Source organism: Alosa alosa, chromosome 6 (genome assembly GCF_017589495.1).
Source record: "Alosa alosa isolate M-15738 ecotype Scorff River chromosome 6, AALO_Geno_1.1, whole genome shotgun sequence".
Lineage (NCBI taxonomy): Eukaryota > Metazoa > Chordata > Actinopteri > Clupeiformes > Clupeidae > Alosa > Alosa alosa.
Window position 1 is genome coordinate 20047287 of NC_063194.1, and position 23081 is coordinate 20070367.

Below are 23081 nucleotides of genomic sequence, written 5' to 3' on the forward strand. Positions count from 1 at the left end.
GATAACTTTTGTAAGCTTACCACCACACTTTTGCCCTCCCCAAGCATGAAGGAAACAATGGGCAGATTCACCTCTCTAAGTTTCGATTTCCACAAAACATTATTCGAGCCACTTAATGCCCTCCCACTGAGCATAGAGCAGCAAATCGGAAGCATCCCGAGTTTGATCGACCTCGGTTTCACTCGGATGACAATGGCATATTTTACGAGATTATATTTCTGTTTGCGGGCGATATCCTAGACTACATATAATGGTGAGTAGGCTAAATCGAAAATCAGATGCGTGGTAATTTGTCGTTTGTTGGCCTTGTATTGGCATTCGTAATACAATTGGGCACATTGTTCTATTTTGTTCTTACAACAGTTACGACAGCGAACAATCAAAAACACTTTCGTTAGCTAAAACGTAAGCGTTAAGGTTGTATAGGCTAGTTGCAATCCATCGTGAAAGATTGCGTTTTCGGCTACAATTAACGTCCGCACTTGGCTGCCCCAGGCCATTTTAGGCTTGGCGTCATTCCTGGCACAGCCTAGGTTGACTTCTGGTGTAAGCATTTGCGGTACAGACAAAGAGTACAGTAGCCTACTCTTACTTAAACGAACTAAAATTAAAAAGAAAACACACAATCGATCAGATTGTTTAGAATAATAGCTGGTAATGAATTACAATATCTTCTTGCGCCTCTGAAAAACGTAAGGCATTATTAATACATTCAATATTTCCTGTCCACCAGATAGCGCCATTGTAGCCTACTGCACGTCGAAGTGCCGTGAAATTGCGCCATCTAGTGGCGATGAAATGCATCAGCTATAAGGCATGAAGTACCAGAGCCGTGTACGGCTCTGTGAAGTTCCGTGCCATTGCGCTATCTGGTGGACATGGAATATGTAGCCTATTATATTTATTATAGAAGATCGGACCTCGACAAATCTTGTAATTTATAGCCTACCACAGAGTTTTTGAGTCACATTATTGTAAATTTCATACGATGATGCATCATTCCACAAAATGGTTTGTCTTCTCTATTAGAAAGTTATTCTAAATATAGCCTATAGCATTAACTCAAAACAGCTGGCTTATGTCATTTTGATCTGTAAAAAATGTCACATGCAGCCATGATTGACTTTACATTTACATTACATTACATTTAAAGGAGAAAGCGATTTTTCACATAGATCTTTCTTTTTTGAGGTCACAGAGTACTCTCTATGGAGAAAAAAACCTAAAACGACAAGTTCAAGTTGCTGCAGCCAGCAGGTAAAGTAGCCAGGCTGCTACAGCACTACACTCTGGGAGCATGAACATTGGGGCTCACGAACGGAGATCTACATGAAAAATCGCTGGATTCCTCCTATAAGTGCAATATAGGGGAAAGGAATTTTGAAGTTTTAAATGACCAGCTTGATGGAGGAGTTCAAATGTGTTAAGGTCAGTGTGGAGTCTGGAGATGGGTCTGTCACAGTCTTGCCTGTCTAGAATCCAGTTATCAAGAACACTGTCCCATCAGTGAACATAGGGAAAAAGTGGAATCCATGAGAAGCAGTCAAATATGCTCGAGGCACACTGCATAGGGACATTGGTGGGCAAGCACGTCGTAGAAGAGGAAGGTTTGGTATTGATCCACAAAAGATTTCATTCGAGTAATTTGTTAACATTTATTTTAACTAATGACATAGAAAATTAATTGCATCCACATATTCTCATGGACTGCAGTGGAGTATTAGGGCCACACATAAAGAAAAAGATTTTGCCGAGATTAAACTCGACATGTCAATTTTAAAGTTGACTCGACATTAAACTCGAAAAAAAACTATTTTTGCAATTTTCACTTCCTCCCACAATTCATTGCAACAAACATTTATAGAACCGCAACTTCCATCACAATCAGGAAATCAGGCATTTTAGGCCGCAACAATCTCAAAGAAGGAAATCCTGGTGGGACTGGGAATATGTTGTGTCATGCTGTGAAATAAACTTGGTTGTTGATTGCCCAGTTTGGGAAATCCACTTTAGCACAAGGAATTTAACACCTTATCTTTGAAAAGTCTGAACATGTATTAGGTTTCAGTTGGTATTATTGGTGGTTATTCTGTGATAGCATAATTGCTGAAGGGAACCTTAAAAGGCATGATAAAAAGAAAAATGGAGGTATACCTGTGCAAGGCTACTTGGTTTGCACTACTTTGATCACAATTTGCAATACTGTAACTACAATTCAGTGTAGACATTTTTTCTTTCACAGGTACCTAAACCTGATTAAACAACACCTACTGAAAATAGTCCTCCAATTTGAATGATGGGTAAGTGTAAAGAGCATGCTTTGAAATATAATACTTCTCCATTCATCTCAAATAAATTAATTGATATGTTGTTATTGTTTGCAGCAGAATTTGACAACGTTCCTGTTGAAAAATGGACAGAGGCTTTGGTAAGCTCCTGGCTGAGGTCCATCGGCGTAAAAGAACAATATGTGACCAAACTCAATGAAGAGGAGGTAGATGGGCGGATTCTTCTGGAATTGACAGAGGACTATTTGAAAAGAGAAACTAGAATGAAATCTGGACCAGCTCTGTTGATCATCAAGAAGAGGAATGAACTTGTTGAATCTCTTCAAAAAGCACATAAAGTCCCCCAAAATCAAGACAGTTTTAAAAGCGAAGGTGATGATGCAAACAATCATCCAGACACCAAGGACAAGATTTCAAAGGCCAAGGAAACCTCTTCAAACATTGAGACACAGACCTTGCCTGGGTTAACCTCAAAGAAAGACTGTAAGCCTAGACCCTTATGCAAAGATGGTATTGATTTTACTTATGTTAAGAACAATGTCTTAAAACCTGAATCTGGAATTATCGATCTTATCTCTCCCTGTCATGAGTACAAGTCATTTGCTGTTGCAGTAAGTTTAGACCGCACAAGACTACAGGCTAAATTTGCCAAAGAGGTCATCAAATTTGGCACTGGTTGCATGAACATACGATCAAATGGCACCATACATTTCGGTGTAATGGACAGTAGAGATGATGCTGGCTATGTGCATGGGGAGATCATTGGTGTGCCTGTGCTAGAAAAAGACATCTATGTCGATGCTCTTGATCATATTGAGAGATCCTTTTCAAGTGTTGACAGAGAGGATGTGAGACAGTGCATACGGCCACCTCAGTTTATTGAGGTGATTGATATGAACAGCTCAGAGAAGAGGTATGTGGTGGAAGTTGACATTGTACCAGCAATAAGCATTGTGAGGAACAGAGTGTACTCGGTTCGCCTTCCTAATTTTAAAGAGAAATCCAACAAGGTTGAGTTTGAGAAGGAAACCATCTATTGCAGGGTAGGCTCAAAAACAGAACCGGTTAATGATCAAAATGAGTTTTACCAAAGGGTGCGTGACAGGGATTCCCGAAGAGAGGAGGCTGAGCAGTCATGTTTTGAAAGCAGCCCAGACTTCAGCCAAGACCTTGGAAGAAAGCTCACAATGCTTGTAACCAGTGGCAAGAAATTCATTGAGAAGGAAAAATGGTACATTCTCATCACAAACAAACTCAAAAAGGAAGATCTGAACAGCATTGACTTTCTGTTGAATATGAAGCTTTTCTGTGTTTTCGACTTTGATGCAGACTCCAAGGTGTCAGGATTGTGCAGTGAGTACTCAAAACACCATGCTGCAAACTTGCATTTCATGCAAAACTACAAAATTCCCAACACAATGAGCATCAGTGAATTTGAGAGTCATCTTCACTTGTTTGAACAAACCAGTTGGATATTTTGCAACGGACGCAATGACTTCAAAGGAAATGAACCTCAGTGTGATGAAATGACATGGATCAAAACCAAAATGACTCTCCTCCGAGAATGTGTGTCAGTGATTTGTAAACAGATATTGCCAAAAGGCACCTTCCTGGTAATATTCCTGCTCACATCCCCTGTTGAAAAGCCTTTACTTCACACTTTCTATGAGTTCTTTACTGACATGGAGGGTCACGAAGACATCATATGTATCTCAGAATCAGAAGACAACTTCCAAAAGTGGCAGAGCTTTGCAGAGGGGTCTTGTGGTGTGGAAACCGTAAACCGCTCAAGCGTTGTTGGAATGAAAATGAGTCATGTTAATGCAACCCTACAGCGCATCCAGCCCGTGACCTCACGCTCCATAAAACACTTGCCAATCTATGTGAAAGGAGAGTGCAACCTTGAGACTCGTGAAGAGGAAAGGATGTATTCCCTTGAGATCCTAAGTGTCAACCATTGTGATGAAACTAACCCTGACTTTGTTGAAGATCAGAAAGAAATAATTGAAAGGCAGTTTTATCATGGAGGGAATGTTAGTTGGTTGAACTTTTGGCTTGCAGACAAAAAGTTTGTTGGGGAGGTCATTCAGAGGGATGCTTATCAAGAAATTTCAGACCTTATCAATGACAACCTCAGAAGAAATGTTGACCTGCCTGTCAGTTGCCTGAATATATATCATCATCCTGGCAGTGGTGGTAGCACAGTGGCCAGGCAAGTTCTTTGGAACAGTCGAAAAATGTTACGATGTGCTGTGGCGAAATCATCATACTCTGCAGCCATGGTGTCAGAGCACGCATTTCATCTTCGAGAATATGAGGAAAAGGACACCCAAAAATGCCTCCCAGTTCTCTTGCTTTTGGAAGACTGTGACAAAGAATACCTGGACGATTTAAAGAATGAATTAGAGGTAGCAGTCAACACCAAGAAAATACCACGTGGAACACTGTGTTTCATCTTGTTGAGCTGCAGGAGGTCACACAACCCAGAGCGAATGTGTAGAGAGTCACCCTTAGAGAATGTTGCAGTTACTCACAAGCTCTCAGATAAGGAAAAGAGACTTTTTGCAGGAAAACGAAAGACACTTGAGCAACAGTACCAGCCAGAGTTTATCTTGACCTTTGTTTTGATGAGTGAAGAATTCGATCATCAGATGGTTGCTGATTATGTTCAACAGTTTGTCACTCATTTGCTTCAGGGGATTGACCATGCGTCAATGGTCACTCGGCTTATTCGCTATGTGGCACTGCTGAATACCTACGTGCAGAACTCTTTCCTCTCTCAGTCTCACTGTGAAGCCCTGCTTGCCATCTCAATCCACATGGATAGATTTCGTCAGCATACCTTTGAGAGATCACTGAGTGAGCAGGCAAAATTGGTGTTCATACACTTGAGAGATGATAGAACGTACATTCAGTCAGTTAGAATTATTCATCCCTTGGTTGCCAAGGAAATACTGCACCAGCTCTTAGATGATCAGCTGCAAAGCCAACTGGCATTGGATCTACTTCACGAAGATGTGCTGTTTGAGAACAGGTTTGGCAAAGATGATTACATGAAGTTTCTGCGAGCCCTGTTCATGAGGCGCAGCAGAATAAGCAAAGGTGATGAATTTGACAGTTTCTTCTCCCCACTCATCGACTATGTACGAGAGAATGAAAGTCCTGCGCAGGCCATTGAGCTTCTTAAGGAGGCATACATGCGTTTCAACAAAGATGCTTTCTTTGCTCAGCAACTGGCCCGTCTCAATTATCGTTATGATCAATTTGAAGACGCGAAGCACTGGGCAGAAATAGCAGCTTCTAAAATGCCTACCAACTCCTACATACTAGACACACGAGGTCAGGTTTACAGGAGATGGTTCACAGCAAAATGTAAAGCACTTGAAAAAGTTACAAGAACGCCTGAAAACACAGCAGATGCCATTGATACGGCTCTGATAGCCTTGGAGTGCTTTCAACAGTGTGAAAAGGCAGCAATCGCAGATGTTGAAACCATGAACAACTCAGGCTTTTTTGCTGCAGTAGAAGTGGGATGCAGCTTGTTGAAACTCCTGTTTTCCCTACATATTTTCTCCAACAAGAACTATGGCTATTCAGAGTGCATGAAATACCTGATCACTGACTACATTCCTGAGGCAGTAATAAAACCATGGGAAAATTTTCATTCCAAACTGAAAAACCTTCAATCCTCAATGCGTGAAGCTTTGGAGTGGATATCAGAAGACCTGAGCTACTTTCAGACTGATTTGAGCACTGATGATGAAGAGACCACAGAAAGTTGTGAGGCTAAAATAAACCACCCCAAGAACTGGCTGGTAAATAAGTCTTCTGTGTACGGAAAGTACTTCTGTGATACGTCTCTTGACACCATGAAAAAACAGTGTCAGTCTAACCCAGATAGTTTGACTCCCTTTATGAAACGTATGCTGATATATCGCCTTGGTGGGGGAAATATCACCACAATCTTCTCACTTTTAAGTGACCTGAAGGACAAAGACCAAGTCAAGATACTTGAAGACATCATCTCATTGTACCCAAGGAATCCACTGAAAGCAAAGCTGGATCAGATGGATCTTTCCAACTACATAGCCACTCACATTGCTCTGAGTTGCCTCTCACCTCAGTCCCCAAAACTGGCCACTCTCAAGGATCTTCGGAAGCTAACCCAACAATTTCCCATTGAGAAACGAGACTGCTTGTCAAGTGCTCTCTTCCTTCTTACATTGCTTTACTGGCCAGAAGAGCATGACACTGAGGATGTGAAGGATGAAAAATATGATGTAGTTCTCTCAGCAGTGGAATTCCTCAAACGTAGTTACTGGACAAAAATGAAGGATATCCCACAGAGAAGGAGGAGGATATTTACTCATTTTTTCCTGGGTAACGGAAATGGCTTTGAGAAGTTTGTTCACAAAACTAAAGTGGAAAAGATCACAAAACTCCTGAGCGTTTCAGAGAAGAGGATGAAGTGGTTTCGTGGGGAGGTGTGGAAGATGCCAGAAATTGCAAAGTTGTGCAAGCATGTAGCTGGCTGGACAGAGGATGGGACTGTGTACCTTGAAGGTCCCGGGGGAGGAAGTTCAACATCCCTGCTCTGAACACAGGTTCTGTGCCTTATGGGAATGAGAACGTCACTTTCTATTTGGGTTTCACCTTTCGAGGCCCAGTGGCCTACAACATTACAGCAAAGTTGTAGTCAAATCCGAGATTATCATGGAATTTCTGTATGCATTTTTACTACCAGAAGTGAATAATTACACATTGCAGAAAACTTCTCTGTGTTACGTTGTTCAAAAAAGTCAGTAGTATTTTGTTTTATCAAGACGTGTCCCCTCTCCATAGCATCTCTTATCACCTGATTATTTAATGACTGACTGATCTAGGCAAGGTATTCTAGGTTATTGAATTCTGCAACCTTGCTTTCCCACTCTTATTATGTGTGCATTTATTTGCTATATCTTTTCATTCACTCATCACAATTTAACAGCAGAATATCCCTCCACTAGTTGCTCTTTATTTTTGCCATAAATCTGTTGCCCTTGCCCAATATCACATATCTGAGTCATACATGAGGGTCTGGCTCTATGCTGTCTTTGCCGTTTTTATCTCTGTAAAAGAGGACATTTCAAAAGTTTAATGTCAAATGTTGAATGGGAGCAAATTACTTTATATGATATGAAGTAATCATATATCATATCATATAAAGTAATATCATATAATTGATATGATATACTTTTTATTTTTTATAAGAAAGGGACTTCTTGTTATACATGGCTAGATTTAAAATGTTTTTTTACGATTACTTCAACTATGTGCCTCATATTTCATCTATAATTTCACTGTTAGTCTTAATGTTATGAATATTGTTAATCATGTTTAACTGTTAATATTATCCAAATATATATTAAAAATCTAATATGTCCTTCTCTTGGATTGTAATATTTCTCTTTATTCAGACAAAAGTTTGTCTTTATCAACATGATTCATCAACATTAAAAACATTAGAAGTTAGCAATCCTCTTTGGGAATATTTTTACCACAATTGCGTGCCACAATGATTAGCACCCCTGCTTTCATCATCTGTCGAAAACCAATACTTCAGGTATTGATTAGTATTGATCATGATGGGCTTAATGGGCATATTCGAATGTTACAAAGTTGCAACTGTGTCTGGTGCTGCTACTCTGCATTGGCAACCATTGCGCTAGAATAACTGTATTGTTTGGCCAAAAAAATATTATTTATACATAAATAATAATATTTAGCATTTACGTGTCTTTATTTAATGAAATCTTGCCACTAACATGTAGCAATCATTTTAGAAAAAAGGAATAAGCTCTGCAAGGGCTTTAGAGCAGCTTTGTGTCGCGTCACTTTGCGTCATGCCTAAACAACACTTTTCAAACACTTCTGAAAGTGAGGATGACTATGGCTTTAGAACACACACACAATCATATTACACTTGGAGTTCACAAAGAGATGCAAGACTGGATGGAGAGAAGTAGAGAAGCATGCTTTATTTTCTTTGGCTAGTACATGGCAACACCATGCAGCAGTCACATTAGCTTAGCTTTGTAACTAATTCAGTCTCACAAGAATAATTATCTATCCAGGAACAGGATGATATTCTAACTATTAAAGCTGGAAATGTGAGAGCTCAATCATAGCAAATTTACTTCAATAAAATAATGCAGGCTAAACAGTGTTTCTCAGTGCACTGTCTCATATGACTCAGTACACTGTCATAAATTTAATTTAATTCAAAAATAATGTCGTATGTGATGGCATATGCATCGCTATAAACATACAACTTGTGGTCAGAAGGGTTATAGTTGAGGGACTGTATGTTAGTGTGCATCTTCTTAAAGCGGATGCTCAAATTGTAGCTCTCCATGCCACTCTTTGTATCAAAGGAGTAAAAGATCTCCTCTGTCTCCTTGTTAACATACCGTGTGGCGTAGAGAACACCACACACCATGAAGGTGTTGGTGGCCGTGCGCTTGTGAAGGGAGGTCTTCATCGTGCGGCCAAGCGTTGGGACATCACCAGGCTCCACTTTACTGATTATCACATTGCCGTAGTTCTCTGCCGAGGTGTAGGCTACCCACACACCGGACTCATCTGTGACAAAGTCTAAGTCTGTGTAGACGTAGCAAGCCTCCAGGTGGCAGAAGGGGAACTTGTTGTTGATCCCAGAATTTTGGGGGAGGGACGCCGTGGTGACCACTCGTGATGTCAAGTTGAAACGGCAGACAGAGGGGTTATTGTAGCAGCCGTAGTACAGCGCATCCCCATACATCACCACATTGGGGCCTTGGATGGTGTTGGTGGTGGGGTTGCCAGAAGCAATCGCGACGTCCTTCGGACTTACCCCTGCAATCAGAGCACTGAGGCTGGTGTACTGACGGACATAGTTAGCGTAGACGTTACTGCTCGTCAGTGGTATCAGCCAGTACCAACTCTCCTTTCCGGCTGTAGGCCGTGGGTCTCGGCCCCAGGATCCGTAGGTATAAGAGGTACCATACTGGGTGACTGTGTACGTTCTGGGACCTTCCACCCTCACAGGGCGACCCTGAGGGCAGGTTGCTGCGTAGAAGGGGAATGAATGAATCAGTTACGGGAAAAAACAAAGCCTCAAATTAAGGTGTTACCTGAGGCAGGTGTAGTCTTACTTGGGGTAGTTGGAGGAGGTGGTGGTGTGGCCAGAAGCTCCTCCTGACACTGGGCCAGACTTCTCTTCAGACGTTTATTCTCCTTCAGTGTCTGAGCAATTTGCATGTGGTCAAATTTCTCCAGCTGCTTCAGCTCAGTTTGTACCTGAAGCATCTAGATTTTTTTTTATTAAAAAAGAAAAATGTTCTCAAGAAAAACAAAATGTGTTGGAATGGTTTTCCATAAATACACTTTCAAGGGATATCTAGATAGGAAGAGGTAAAACTGTAATATCTGAAATGTTGTCTGCAGGAATTCACAATTATTATTATGACCGCCGCGCAGCGAAGCGGCACACACACAAGCACGCACACACACACACACACACACACACACACACACACACACACACACACACACACACACACACACACACACACACACACACACCCACACACATAACATAAACATAACACAAACAATCAAGAATTTCTCAGAATTATGAACAGGCAAGATGGAGGTGGGGTTGTATAAAATTAATTTTACATGTGAAATCTATGAACTAATCATGTTTTGGTACTTGTTGTCTAGCAGATACCAGTGAGAATTGAGTGTGGATAATGCAATTTAGTGAGACAGTTAGAATCATATAGGCCTTTCAGCGTGATTTCTTTTTGTGGAAAAAATGTGCTGGACTGGGCGGCGGTCATATTTTGTACCACTCTGCGGTACATCTAGTTTTAACATAGGGTCACTGTCAATTTATGTAACAACTACTTAATATCTTGTCAACAACAACAAAACAAATTGCTTGAATGTAAATGGCACCAATTCAATTCCTAAAATATGAATGGAATCCATTGTATGAGCAACACCATTGTCTACGTTACTAAGTGACATTTTATATTTAAACCACACCCTTCTATCTTGATACAGTTTGAAACTCACAGTTGCATTGACTTTTCTGCTGAGACTTTGGTGCGTGTTGTGTGTTCTGTTGAGTTTGTTGATGAGCTGCAAGACCTCGGCCAGCTCGAGCTCTAGAATCCGTAGAGACACGGCTCCATACAAGCCACCGTCATCCTCACGCTCCAGTGCGGACACGTCCTCCTGCAGCTGCAGCAGACGCTGGCGCAAGCCCAGAAGCAAGGCAGCTTCATCTGACATCTACACATATAGAAATGAAACGGTTCATAGACAGACATGACATGTTTTTACTAGGGCTGTCAAAATAACTGATAATTTTGATTAATTAATTTGAGAAAAAATAACTGATTAAAAAAATAGGGCAGATTAATCGATCCCGTATGACCTTTGACCCCGAGCCGTTCTAGTCAGTAACCACTAGACTGTAAAATGAAGGGGAGAGAACAAAATGTGCTGCCTAGATCATTGATTGGAACATTTACTTTTAAAAAACAGCCTGATGGTGTTGATAAAAATAAGTTGTTGATTGAAATAAAGTCCTCTGCAATGTCTGCAGCAAGGAATTTACATATCACCGGAGTTCGTCAACTCTAAAGTTGCACATCAATGCAAAGAAATAGTGTTGACATTGAGGGGAGTGTTAATTTATTTTCATGGTGTTATATCTGTTGCCTGAAATGCCTTGTATGTGAAAAAAAACTTCTTCCCGAAGCACTTTTGAATTTATTTCCTCAGCATATTAGGTCATATCATAGATTATTATGGCCATTATTTGAACAGTGAAAATAATAATAAAAGAGTTTTTGAACTCTAATGTCACTAATGCTGATTATTCAATGATTTTTTTCAGATTCCAAAAATAATTCTGTGGAAATGCATGGATTCCAGTTGCTGCTGGAATCCATGCATTTCCATGGAATTATTTTTGGAATCTGATCCCTTATCATATCTGTTCATTCGTACTCGCCGCTCGACTTATCATGACTAAATTCAAGATGGCGGCGAACGGTAAACTTCCTGAAGGTACTGTCTGTATAAATCGTCTTGTAAATAAACTACCAGCGCTTTTTCAAAGTTCTCAATGTCTCGTTTTAAATGTCAGGGCCCTCGGAAGTGTGGAGCTACTTTGAGCCTCATAAATGGTGTAAAACAGTGATTTATTTGCATGGCTAGGCCGATGCCCGAGGCACCCCCTTTAAAAACCTGTTGGTAGCATCGGCTAACTAGTGCCAGATTTTGGAGTGCAGGGGACAAGCCGAGATGAGCTATAAGACATACGTTCACACTCGGTATCATGTTTCAACACACTTTAGGTCAATATCACACCGGAATTCTCCTTTAAATATTTAAAATACTTTCACAACAAAAATGATATTTGTGATTAATTTGGATTAATTAATCAGAGTATGTAATTAATTTGATTACATTTTTAATCAATTGACAGCCCAAGTTTTTACACATTAGTTAGATGGGTAGAGGACAGACAAATGCATAAATTCACACAAATGCAGATGGAAGAAAGAACAGCTATCCTAGTAACTTTACAACAGAAAGAGAGAGCTTGGATTTTAAATGCTTACATATGACAGAGATAGTAGATACCCCAAATACAACTAAGATTTCTCAAGTAAATGAGAAATTGCCAAAATCTATTCTCTAAAACAATTCTGTATAATATGTACTGTCTTTAGTACTCATCAAGAACATTTACTTCTTTGATGACTAGATGACTAATCTATGCTGTTACTTTCTTTGTTCTGAGATTTAATAGATTCAATAATTCTGGGCCCCAGCCCCATAATACTATATAGCCTATTCTATATGGGGGCCCTGTCAGTTGCTGGGTAAGTAGCTTCAACCCGGGGGCCCAGGTTTGAATCTCATCGACGGACATTTCCCAATGCTCTCTCACTCACTCACTTCCTGTCATTCTTAACTGTCCTATTTGAATAAAAGCAAAAATACACAAAAATAAACTTTAAAAAGACAGTGTGTAGGCTACCTTTGCAGACTGGATTTTCTGATTGCATTCCACAGCAGATTTCTCAATATTCATCAGTTTATCTTTAGGGAAGGGTTTCTCAGCGTTAGTCAGCTCACAAGAGCAGTCAGTGGCACTCGCACTCTGCAAAAGCGAAAATACAAAAAGAAAACCCCCCTCAGTATTCAGTCAGTTCTGAAAAGATGGCATTTTATTGTTAACCTTTCACACATACTGAAGAAGAAATCAATATGAATTATGACTGCGAAACACCCAACAACATCAAAGGTCACAGGAAAATAATATTTGAAATCTAGAATTACTGTTCTTCCTTGTGACTTATTCCTTGTTTACTGGTCACGAAGGAGTTTTCTGTAACTTGATGTTTGTATTTTTTTCTTTAAAGTATATAGTAATGCATGTAATACCTTCATGAGGAGGATGAACAAAACCCCAACTGTCCTCCACATATAGTCCAGTAAAGACATCGTGTTCCTGATGAGAGATGAAGAGAAGAGGACTAGACCTCTTCAGAACGCAGAACAAACAAACTCTTATGCCTCATGAAAATGGGTTTAAACATCCACATAGAAGGGGCTGGTCTTTTTTTATGACATGCTGAAATTGGAGAAGTGAAGGTGTTGTGAAATATTAATGGTCAGCGAAAAGGTACAAAGATGGGATCAACTGTCAACCACAAATGTACGTACACATATGAAACTGTCATTGTAAACATTTTCTTTTCCCCTTTCCTTTTTTCCCAACATCCTTTTTACACATATTTTGGGTATTTTGTTCTCATTTCATAACCCCAATATGTTGTGTAAGTTCTTTAAGAGGCACACAATGTGGTGTGGTAGTACACGTGGTAAAGTCTCCTTGGCTTCATCTGGGGCATTCCAGTGTGTCTTCAACATCAGGAGGAGTATTAAAATAGTTAGTGCTGTTCTTGAAAGAAATGGAGTAAAAAAAATACCCATGAGATATACAGTGAATGAGCTAGAAGAGCTGTCAGTGAGCACCGACTTCTGACAAGGCGATCTATGCAAGTCAAACTGGAGACATCAGTGTGTAATTGGCTTTTATGTGGACATAAACACTGTTATAATAATAATAATAATAGAATTTAAATCACCTAGGCAATCAGTTTGATATATGCATAGCATTGTTTTATTAATTACATGGCATGAGTACACTTACACATTATTCCATTAACTCCAAAGGCACTGTTTTGAGTGAGACTGTCCATTATTTCTTTTTTTATTATTATTATTTTTTTAGTCAAGCAGTGAAAAGTGGGAGGCCTATAATGCATGGGATAATGTTGACGTAAATCAGACAAAAGACGGGCCAGTCTCTAGTATTTGTTTAACAACCAGAAAATTAAAAATGTTCTCAGGGAGAAACCCCCAAATTCCTGTTTCAAAGTCCAACTTGATGATTTTAAGGGTCTAGGCCGGGGTGTGTTTATGTGCGCTATCTGTTACCATGCACACCATCCGTTTCAATGCACCCCCTAACAAATGGTTCCAACTGAGGTTGTTGCCTTATTATTGAATGACGATGAATGAGTTGCATTGTCTGTTTTTCTGATTGTCTGTCTGATGTTTCACAGCTACCACGTATTTGCAAGGAATAGCTCTGTTGGTTCCCTTGTGGTAAGATCTTTTGATTTTGGTTAGCTGACTCACAGCAGTGCTGACTGATGCAATTGATGTCGGCCTGTGCAACTGCAGTCCCAAAGCTATAACGTTAGTTGAGTAGGTTGCAAGGCTGCTATATGAATCAAGATGAATGACAGGCTTATATGAATGAAGGCACGAGGCAAAATAACAGGCCAACAATAATGGTCATTTTTGTCAAATTTGTCTGAATATTTTGAATGTGATAATTTCATTGGTATAATACTGTGAGACTCTTTCATGATAAATGTGTATAGGTCTACATCGTTTGTTTTCCATGGCGACATAGCATTTTAAAAAAAAAGTCAGGATCTGGCCTGGACTGATGCCTTTGTGCCACCCTGGTGGCCATTCTGTGTATTGTTCTCTGTCATGTGCTGGCTCTGTTGTGGGAGCTGAACTGGAGTGCACTTCAATATCAGACAAAAGGACCCTGAACAAACTAATCAACATCTTGGACAATGACTGTCATCCACTCCACAGCACTATCATAAAGCAGAAGAGCTTAACCAGTTGGAGACTACGCTCACTGCCATGCACAACTGACAGACTGAGGAAGTCATTTGTCCCCAGGGCCATCCAACTCTTCAATGCTTCACTTAAAGGAAGAGGAAAGTTAGACTTCTCTAGTCTATCTGCCTCCACACCTCCCTCTACACTTACACTCCCGTGACCTCTGACTGTACTGACTGTCCACTAGCCCACTGTGCTACTGCTTACACTGTCTACACTGTTTACTGGCTATATTAGCCCATGTACAACCACTCCCTCCATGTCCTAGTCTGGACTGTGGTCTATCATACTTGACCAATGACTGATACCCTATTACTGCAAAGCTATCCTTGCACTGCTGCTATAATTCTTATATTACTATGTTTACATTTTCCTCCATTTTGTCCATATAATTATACTATAACTGTTATATTACTATGCTTACATGTTTCTATTATATTGTCCATATTTAATACTGGTCTCTTATATTGATATTTATTATTTATGTTGCACTGTTGGACTTATTTGCACTACCATGACACACACCTTACTGAGCACCTTACCACAGCATATTAAATCACAGGGTCAGTCCCTGCCCTGTCACTGCAAGTGCCTCATGCTTATACATTAGGCCTACATTACATTCATCTGGATCATTAATGCTTATACAGTAGCCTACAGTACATGCATATGGATCCTTGTTTTAGTGTCTTTTACTGTTCATTTTAGTCATGTGGATTTGTTTTATCATCCTGTTTATGTTGTTGTGTGTGGTGTCAAAAGATACCTTGAATTTCCCCTTGGAGATCAATAAAGTATCTATCTATATATCTATCATGAGTTGACTCTAAATACCTAACGTCACGTAGCCAGGCCTGTATTCTTATCATAATTTTCTGAGCGGGTAGGCTACCTACCATAGACAGTAAAAGAAACTACCTACGGGCTGACTTCCATACAAATGACCTTTTCATCTTTACCGAAACCTAGCTTTGGTTCTGCGCACACCACGTTATTTTGTCCTTCCTGGCGTGCCGTCGACGGTAATACAACCAGTTGGAGTGGCAAATGAAGTTGCATATAAAAAAAAACAGTAGGCTTTAATCAAAGATCCTTGATTACTAGCTCCGCTTGAACCCTCTCTGCTTTAATGCTTCTTCACAGATTTCACGTTCTTGAATTGTGTTTTCTTTCTACATAATGAACGCTGCGGATTATGGTGCGTAATGGATTAGTAACTATTGTGATACAAGATTGCGAAAGCTCACCATTTCTAACCACCGTGCGCGACTACCACTCACCATTGAAAGTTCTTAACAGTCAATACATTTACGAGGCCGTGTCGCAAAGACTTTCTTGTCAATGACGCACTTTAATATTTGCTTCACAAAATGTTTCTGGTCATCTCTGTCTGTATTGTTGACATTTTCACTGACCTTATGGAGTTATTTGTCAGATTACCGACCCTTGCATCTAATGACTCATCCATACATCAAGGGAGAATCTATTGCATTAAAGGTTACACCTGAATGTCGACTGTCGCCGAGTCGGCGTCTTCTGGTTGTGGATAATCTTAACAGATCCCGCTCAATTTCGAGAGTCTTACGGGCAGCCAGGAGCCTTTGTGAATACAATGTACCCACAGAAAGTCGTTTCGACTGTGCTCGAGACCGAGCTTTAAGTAGGGCCGAGTGTGAGAACAGAGGCTGCTGTTATGTGCCTCTACCTACAGACCTGTTTGGTGGACCTCCGTGGTGTTTCTATCCCCCTTCTTACCCTGGCTACAAGATGGGCTCTTTCGTCCCAACTTCGAAGGGCAGGACTGCAAAATTGACCCGCTCCAAACCCTCCTACCTCCCCAGAGACATTCCAACTCTGCAGCTGGAAGTGGCAGAAGAAACAGCCGGTCGGTTGCATCTCACTGTGAGTTAGTGGATACTAGAGAAAAGAAAGTATTGTTATCCATTTAAATCAATTGTTCCTGCATATCATGGAAAAAATCCAATAGCCAGTCTCCTCCAGTCTAATTGACTGAAATGGCTTCAGGGAGATCTTCACATAAAGAAGTGATGAAGAGCTCCCTGTTGTAGTTATTGTCCATTTTTCTCTCACACAGCTAAAAGACCCCTCTTCTCCTCGGTATGAAGTTCCTTTGCCCCCTCCACCTCCTGAACCATCCTCTGGAATTCAGAACCCATTGTATGCCTTAGAGTTCCACTCTGAGCCTTTTGGGTTTGTGGTGTATCGTAAATCCAATGGTCGAGTTCTGTAAGTCTGCACTACTGTTAACACTTTCCAAACACTGTAAACCCTTGTTTTCATAATATAAAATTGACTTCAAATCACTTTGGAATCAAATAATGGAGTAATAATACTTGCTCTTTCAGCAAACATGATCCTTAGCATCTCTCTCTATCAATTTGTGTGTTGGGGATGGGTCACTGGATATTCCTGCTTTTGTTTGGGGGCATCTCAGTCTGAACACCACGGTTGCCCCGCTCCTCTTCGCTGACCAGTACTTGCAGATGTCCACCTCCCTGCCCTCCCGCCTCATCTCTGGGCTTGGGGAGCACTACACCCCCCTCACGCTTGACCTCAACTGGACCTCGGTCACCCTGTGGAACAGAGACATGGCTCCACATGTGAGTCCTGCAGACTGTTACCTCACAATAGCACTGTATATTCACTTGCCTGTCCTCACCTTCAATATGCTTTTAATGTGTTTTCAGAATGCCTCTTCACATGAAGCAATTTTACTGTTGAATGATTGAAGGCATTGACATATGTGCATATCTGTGCTTAATGCTTATCTGTACATTCACATAAATTAAATCCAAATGATTCCCGGATACATCAGACTTTATCTCATACATTATAATATGAGTGGTTGCCATGAAAAAACAAGTGTCTGTGTCATGTCATAGCTCTGCTTCTGGATAATGTATTTGGTACTCAGTGTGCACAAAGTCATTTAAAATGGCCTGTATATCCGTCTTTTTCCATCAGAGCAATGCCAATCTGTATGGCTCCCACCCTTTTTACCTGGTCCAGGAGAGTGATGGTCTAGCCCATGGAGTTTTTCTACTCAACAGCAATGCCATGGGTAGGCCTGGGGTTGTCTCCGTCTAATGAGCATGACAGGCTGGTACTGTAGTTGTTTTTAAGTTAAAGGGACACCAGGCAACGTTTTCGTGTTAATTAATCATCTTCGTAAGTCGGTATATGGTTAAATGACTCATTACAGTGCAAATGAAGACTCTCTCGCCCGCCCTACTGCCTGTAGGAAGAATATCCCGCTTGCAAGTTCGGTGTATCCGACCCACCGACCTTCAGTCTCAAAAAGTCTCGGACATCGCAAGAAGCAGGATCAGTTTACATCCTGCATCCCAAGCACAGAGGCAGGATAACGAAACACTAGCGATTGTTGCAAACGTGTGTATAATGGCAGAGCCGGCGAAGAAGCAGCGAAAACCCTTGACGGAAGATGCAAAGAAAAGGAAAAGAGCTTCAGACCGAGCGAGGGCTCGCACACGTATCGACACGTACAGACGCTAGGGGGAGCTTCGTAGAGAAAAAGCATCAGGCTTGCCTGGTGTCCCTTTAAGCTAAAATAGTATCACTTTCATTTTTCATCAGCACTGCATTTTTTTCAGCTTGTTGATCTTGTCATCTCATTAGAGTACCGTTAGAGACTGTTATCGTGCCTGTAACCATAACCATGCCATCTGTTGTTCTCGGTGGGGGTAGAGGTGGTGCTGCAGCCCATGCCTGCACTCACATGGGTGTCAGTTGGAGGAATTCTGGACTTTTACATATTTCTTGGGCCAGACCCACAGAGTGTGGTCCGCCAGTACCAGGAGGTTATTGGTGAGTCATGGTCTCACTCCCGGACTGATAAATCATGTAACTCATGTAACATGTTTATTTTTACTTTTTTTATTATGAGAGCCTTTTTGGAACATTTGGCCTGCAATCTCCACAGGGTATCCCATGATGCCTCCGTACTGGGCGCTGGGATTTCATCTGTGCCGCTGGGGCTACCGCTCTACCAATGAGACACGATCCATAGCACGGCGAATGCGTGAAGCCAAGTTTCCACTGGTAATCAGAAATAAATGTTGCTTTCACACAGCTTGCTGTTTCTTTACAGAAGTAGTTCCCCAACCGACTGTGACCTTCGATGTACGCTTCCTATCCCACAGGATGTGCAGTGGAATGACCTGGATTATGCAGACAAGCGCCGGGTCTTCACCTTTGACCCAGTGAGGTTTGGAGACCTGCCAGAGATGGTGCAGGAGTTCCACCAGGAAGGCATGAGATATATCCTCATTTTGGCAAGTGATGAGCCATGTCTGGCTTTGTTCTGTTATTATTGTAATAACAATAAGAAACAAAGGACTGTCCTTCAGACAGTGTCTCAAGTGGCTGTTCAGCTCTTCAGCTTGCCAAAAATGATTGTCAACCTTCAAAATGCAGACTACTACCCCAGTGTTGCAACACAGACTCAGACCACATGAGGGCAGTAAGTTGTTGCTGAGATATGGCCTTGGTCCCGTACCTTGGTTTCCTCTCCATACACTGTTATTGTAAGTCAAAAGGATTAAACATAGTATGGTCTATGGACAGGACAGCTCAGTATGAAAGGACATCAGTGCTGCCCCTTATATGAAAGAATATATGAAAGAAGTTGAATCAAGACAAATGCACTAAGAATCCAGTTGAAAGATGTTTCTGTAGGACCAAGTTTAAAGGTGTCTACCCCCACAGGACCCAGGGATTAGCAGCACAAGCCAGCCAGAATCTTACTGGCCATACGATGAGGGGTTGCGCCGGGGGGTCTTCATCAGGAACTCCACAGGGCAAACACTAATCGGGAAGGCAAGAGTTCTGATTCACCTCAATTCACCTAAAAATAAATACAACTACCGGTAATCTGGTTTAGCTAATAGCCTGCATATACTCACAGTGTGTGTGCGTGCGTGTGCGTGTGCATGTTTGTGTGTGTGAAGGTCTGGCCTGGTCCAACTGCTTTTCCTGACTTCACCAACCCAGAGACAGTGCGATGGTGGGAGGAATGCATCCGAGACTTCCATGCCAGAGTGCCTGTGGATGGCTTGTGGATTGTGAGTTCACATGTACAGTACTATGCAAAAGTTTTAGGCACCAATTAGATTTGTTATGATGACTATATTTTGATTTGTCATTGTCTTTATTAGAATTTAACCAAACGATAGAGGGAATATAAAAACAAAAAAATGTGCATTTCTGGTTCAGGTTCTAGTCTTCTGCATCCATTCGATTGGTTGTTTTTGCAGTGTTATAATGACCAGTTTCGCAAGGGGGAAGCTGAAGCTGACTGGTACTGTTTCTGGCGCTGACACTACAAACTGACACTGTATTCCCACCTGGGAATATAATGAAGAGGGTCACCGAGGATGTTTCAGGTGGCTCCTCCACTTTGTGCCATGCCAGAATGCTATTGATATGGCAGCGTCAGTTTTAGGGTGAGCCATGGTCAAGTCAGCAGCTGATCTTGAGACCCCCACCATAGCTGGGTCTACCAACAACTTCTGGCAGGCCAGGCATGCCCGTCAGTGGCCTGCGTGGGAAACGACCGCCATCAAGAGCTTCCTTGGGTGTCATATAACACTGCTAAAACAACAAATCCAATGGCAGCTTGAGACTGAAATTGGACTGGTATAAGAACAAAAACTACATTTTATGTGTATTTAAATACTGTGTACATATTTCCTGTGTTCTCTGGTCATTAAGAGTGAGAGTGAGAAATAAATAAAATGGTCCTCATGGCATTACTGAAGCAAAACATGTAAGGTGCCTAAGACTTTTGCACAGTACTGTATAATCTGTTTTTGTAAATTACACTGTTCCAACCACCATACCAGTCTCAAAAAACGAATCACCATTTTTAAGGGCATATGCTGTTCGTGTCTAGAATTTTCCCGTCATAGAGGACTGCATGAATGGGATGATCATAGTGATGTATAAAGTCTGTGAAGTTATGTTAAGTACATAATAGAGTGATTCGGTTATAGTGACTCACTGCTTTTTTCAAGGACATGAATGAACCAGCAAGTTTTATCCATGGCTCTGTGGATGGGTGTCCAGACACTGATTTAGAAAAGCCACCATACGTCCCAAGTGAGTACATGTCTTCCTTCTCCCTCCTACTTCCCAGCTATATATTTCTCTAATTCGGAATTTTGCCTGCTGTTGTTTCTGCAGATATGATAGGCGGTCAGCTTAATTTTGGCACCCTGTGCATGTCTGGCCAGCAGAATTTGTCCACCCATTATAACCTGCACAACCTGTATGGTCTCACTGAGGCCATGGCCACCTACAGGTGTGTCAGACTAATTACTTACATATATCTCATCAAAGATTTCTGTTTTCGGTGTTAGAACACTGTATTTTGGACGTAACTCTTTCAGTACATTGTGGTTGTATCTGAATGTTTTGCTGTGCCCTTACCAGTGCCCTCCTGAAGGTCAGGAGGTCACGACCCTTTGTGCTGTCCCGCTCGTCCTTCCCTGGGTTGGGTCGTTTCTCTGGACACTGGACAGGAGATGTCAGGAGTGACTGGGAACAACTGCGTTACTCTGTCCCTGGTGAGACCCAGGGCTCATTATCTTTACTGTATCTGCCCAGACATGGGGTCAGCCTCCTGTACATTGGATTAAGCCCAGTCCTAGAGTTAAAGTTTTTATCAATGAAGATTTCAATTGAAGTTCTTTTAGTCTAGGACTAGGCTTAGTCCATATCTGGGGAAACAACCCATTGTGTTTTCCCACTGTGAGGTTATACATTTCTTTGCAGCATCCTAAGCCAAATTACATTTTGTGGAGCCAAGTGACCTCCTTAAAGCTTTTAGAAAATCAGCCTCTAATCTCTTTTGCCCCAGCTATTCTGCTCTTTGGCATGTTCGGGGTACCACTGGTGGGAGCAGATGTGTGTGGCTTCGGAGGGAACACCAACGAGGAACTGTGTGTGCGGTGGATGCAGCTCGGGGCCTTCTATCCTTTCATGAGGAATCACAACGACAGGCCTAATGCGGTAAGAGGTTCCCCTTGGCCGCGGTGTCATGCAGTCACAGTGTATTTGACTTCAGCACTACTAGCTAAACCTTCTGTGTTTCTGCATTGATTAATCTCAAAGTTGCAGCTTCCCAAATACTGAAGCTGTAAAAATGAAGCAAGTGTACACACAATGTTTTATTAAATCTTCAAAACATGTTTAATTAGTTTCCAACATTAAATTCACCAGATTCAGTTCATTATTGTATTGTGAGAAAGCTTAAAAAGTTGTGTTAGATGTTTGTTGACTCAGAGAGTCAGCGTGACCACGGACATGTCACTGTTTGATTGAGGGTCAAGCAAAGACACTCAAAGCTGTTATGGCTCCTGCTTCATCCAGACCCATTACCTCTCTGAGCAGGAGCTTCAGACTGGGTACCTTAGTTCTTCTCACCTGGGGACTAAAGAGCTTGAAAGAGCACACCTGCCTGATTTCAGATGAGACTCAAGTGTGAAGGGTCTTCTCTGACACAGGTTTTGATGTTGCAACACCTTTTGTTTGCATACTTCCTAGGGAAATTTGAGTTCCAGAAGGTGCCTAACCACAACCTTCGCTCTTTGTTTGTTGAATGAATGTTTTCATCTGCTTCAGTCCTTGGTGAACCAGGCAGACCACACGGGGTTCTCCTGTCCTTGGTCGCTTGAATTCATCTCAATGAATTATACATGAGAGAATTATTCTATCTGAACACACTTAACCCACTTGTGAACTGTGTGTGAAGGTGTGTTTTGTTGTTGAATGAATGTCATAGTAACAGAGCACCGGTTGTGTTCGGTTATACATGAGGAGCATCAACATTAACCCTGTGTGTGTGTGTGTGTGTAGCCTCAAGAGCCGTTTGTGTTCGGTGAGGAGGCACAGGCAGCCATGCGGAGCGCCCTGTTGCTCAGGTACTCACTGCTGCCACTGCTCTACACGCTCTTCCACCGGGCACACACCTCCGCTGACACCGTCGCCCGACCGCTGTTTTTCGAGTAAGTGTTACCGGCCTCAGACCTAGGGGAATCTGGGCAGGTACAAGACCACAGGCTGGATAGCACTGTGGGTTGAAAAGAAGTGGAGATACAGAAATTATGTCTTTCTCAAGCACTGGACGTTTATTTCCGAGTAAAAAATCATTCAAGAGAGCAATAACAGATAGGCCTAACACACACTATGGCACTGGACATATTCCAAAATATACAATTATAAAATATACTATAATAATATAATATATCAATATAATATAAACATTGAAATACCTCTTGATATTATAAACCATAGTTTCAAACATTACTAATATAATAAATGCAATCAATAGACCAATATAGAAAGCATTGGCATATATAATATACAATACAAAACACTTTACCTAGATAGTATGAAATAGACAGTGGTATACCTTTATAATATATCCAATATGCTTCAACAAATAACACTATACATCAAATGACATTGTTCTGCCCTCTACCCCCAACGCCTTGCCAG

The 23081-nt window shown here is 41.4% G+C and overlaps 3 protein-coding genes across 5 annotated transcripts in view; 2 read left to right on the forward strand and 1 right to left on the reverse strand.

The window, feature by feature from the left end:
• Positions 1-133: 133 nt before the first annotated feature.
• Positions 134-7714, forward strand: LOC125296664 (sterile alpha motif domain-containing protein 9-like). The gene is given in 5 exon segments (XM_048246701.1): positions 134-253; positions 1199-1428; positions 2243-2300; positions 2385-6856; positions 6859-7714. Coding segments are annotated over 3 exon segments (4605 nt in total). The 5' UTR covers positions 134-253; positions 1199-1428; positions 2243-2293; the 3' UTR covers positions 6985-7714.
• Positions 7715-8280: 566 nt separating this feature from the next.
• On the reverse strand, positions 8281-12964 carry LOC125296549 (olfactomedin-4-like). Its single transcript, XM_048246513.1, has 5 exons — positions 12777-12964; positions 12370-12492; positions 10389-10607; positions 9461-9614; positions 8281-9374 (listed from the first exon to the last, which is right to left on the reverse strand). The coding sequence occupies exons 1-5, from the start codon at positions 12834-12836 to the stop codon at positions 8539-8541; spliced, it is 1392 nt and encodes a 463-aa protein (XP_048102470.1). The 5' UTR covers positions 12837-12964; the 3' UTR covers positions 8281-8538.
• Positions 12965-15518: 2554 nt separating this feature from the next.
• gaa (alpha glucosidase) overlaps positions 15519-23081 on the forward strand; it is a 22418-nt gene continuing 14855 nt past the window's right edge. Inside the window, exons 1-14 of one of the 3 annotated variants that reach the window (XM_048246510.1) lie at positions 15519-16445; positions 16639-16790; positions 16999-17164; positions 17529-17625; positions 18270-18389; positions 18505-18623; positions 18725-18856; positions 19290-19400; positions 19532-19645; positions 20597-20681; positions 20766-20883; positions 21015-21148; positions 21442-21593; positions 22440-22588. In XM_048246510.1, the coding sequence (XP_048102467.1) occupies positions 15885-16445; positions 16639-16790; positions 16999-17164; positions 17529-17625; positions 18270-18389; positions 18505-18623; positions 18725-18856; positions 19290-19400; positions 19532-19645; positions 20597-20681; positions 20766-20883; positions 21015-21148; positions 21442-21593; positions 22440-22588 (2210 nt within the window). In that variant the 5' untranslated portion in view covers positions 15519-15884. The remainder of the gene's footprint in view (positions 16446-16638; positions 16791-16998; positions 17165-17528; positions 17626-18269; positions 18390-18504; positions 18624-18724; positions 18857-19289; positions 19401-19531; positions 19646-20596; positions 20682-20765; positions 20884-21014; positions 21149-21441; positions 21594-22439; positions 22589-23081) is intronic. The other 2 variants (XM_048246511.1, XM_048246512.1) reach the window with 2 other exon arrangements.

What these genes read in the sequence shown, in the direction of transcription:
- LOC125296549 (XM_048246513.1), bottom strand. Translation starts at nt 12,836, where the DNA reads ATGTCTTTACTGGACTATATGTGGAGGACAGTTGGGGTTTTGTTCATC. An exon ending in TGTTCATCCTCCTCATGAAG is followed by an intron (nt 12,493 to 12,776) that starts GTATTACATGCA and finishes TCGCTTTTGCAG; the next exon opens with AGTGCGAGTGCCACTGACTG. An exon ending in GCAGAAAAGTCAATGCAACT is followed by an intron (nt 9,615 to 10,388) that starts GTGAGTTTCAAA and finishes AAAAAAATCTAG; the next exon opens with ATGCTTCAGGTACAAACTGA.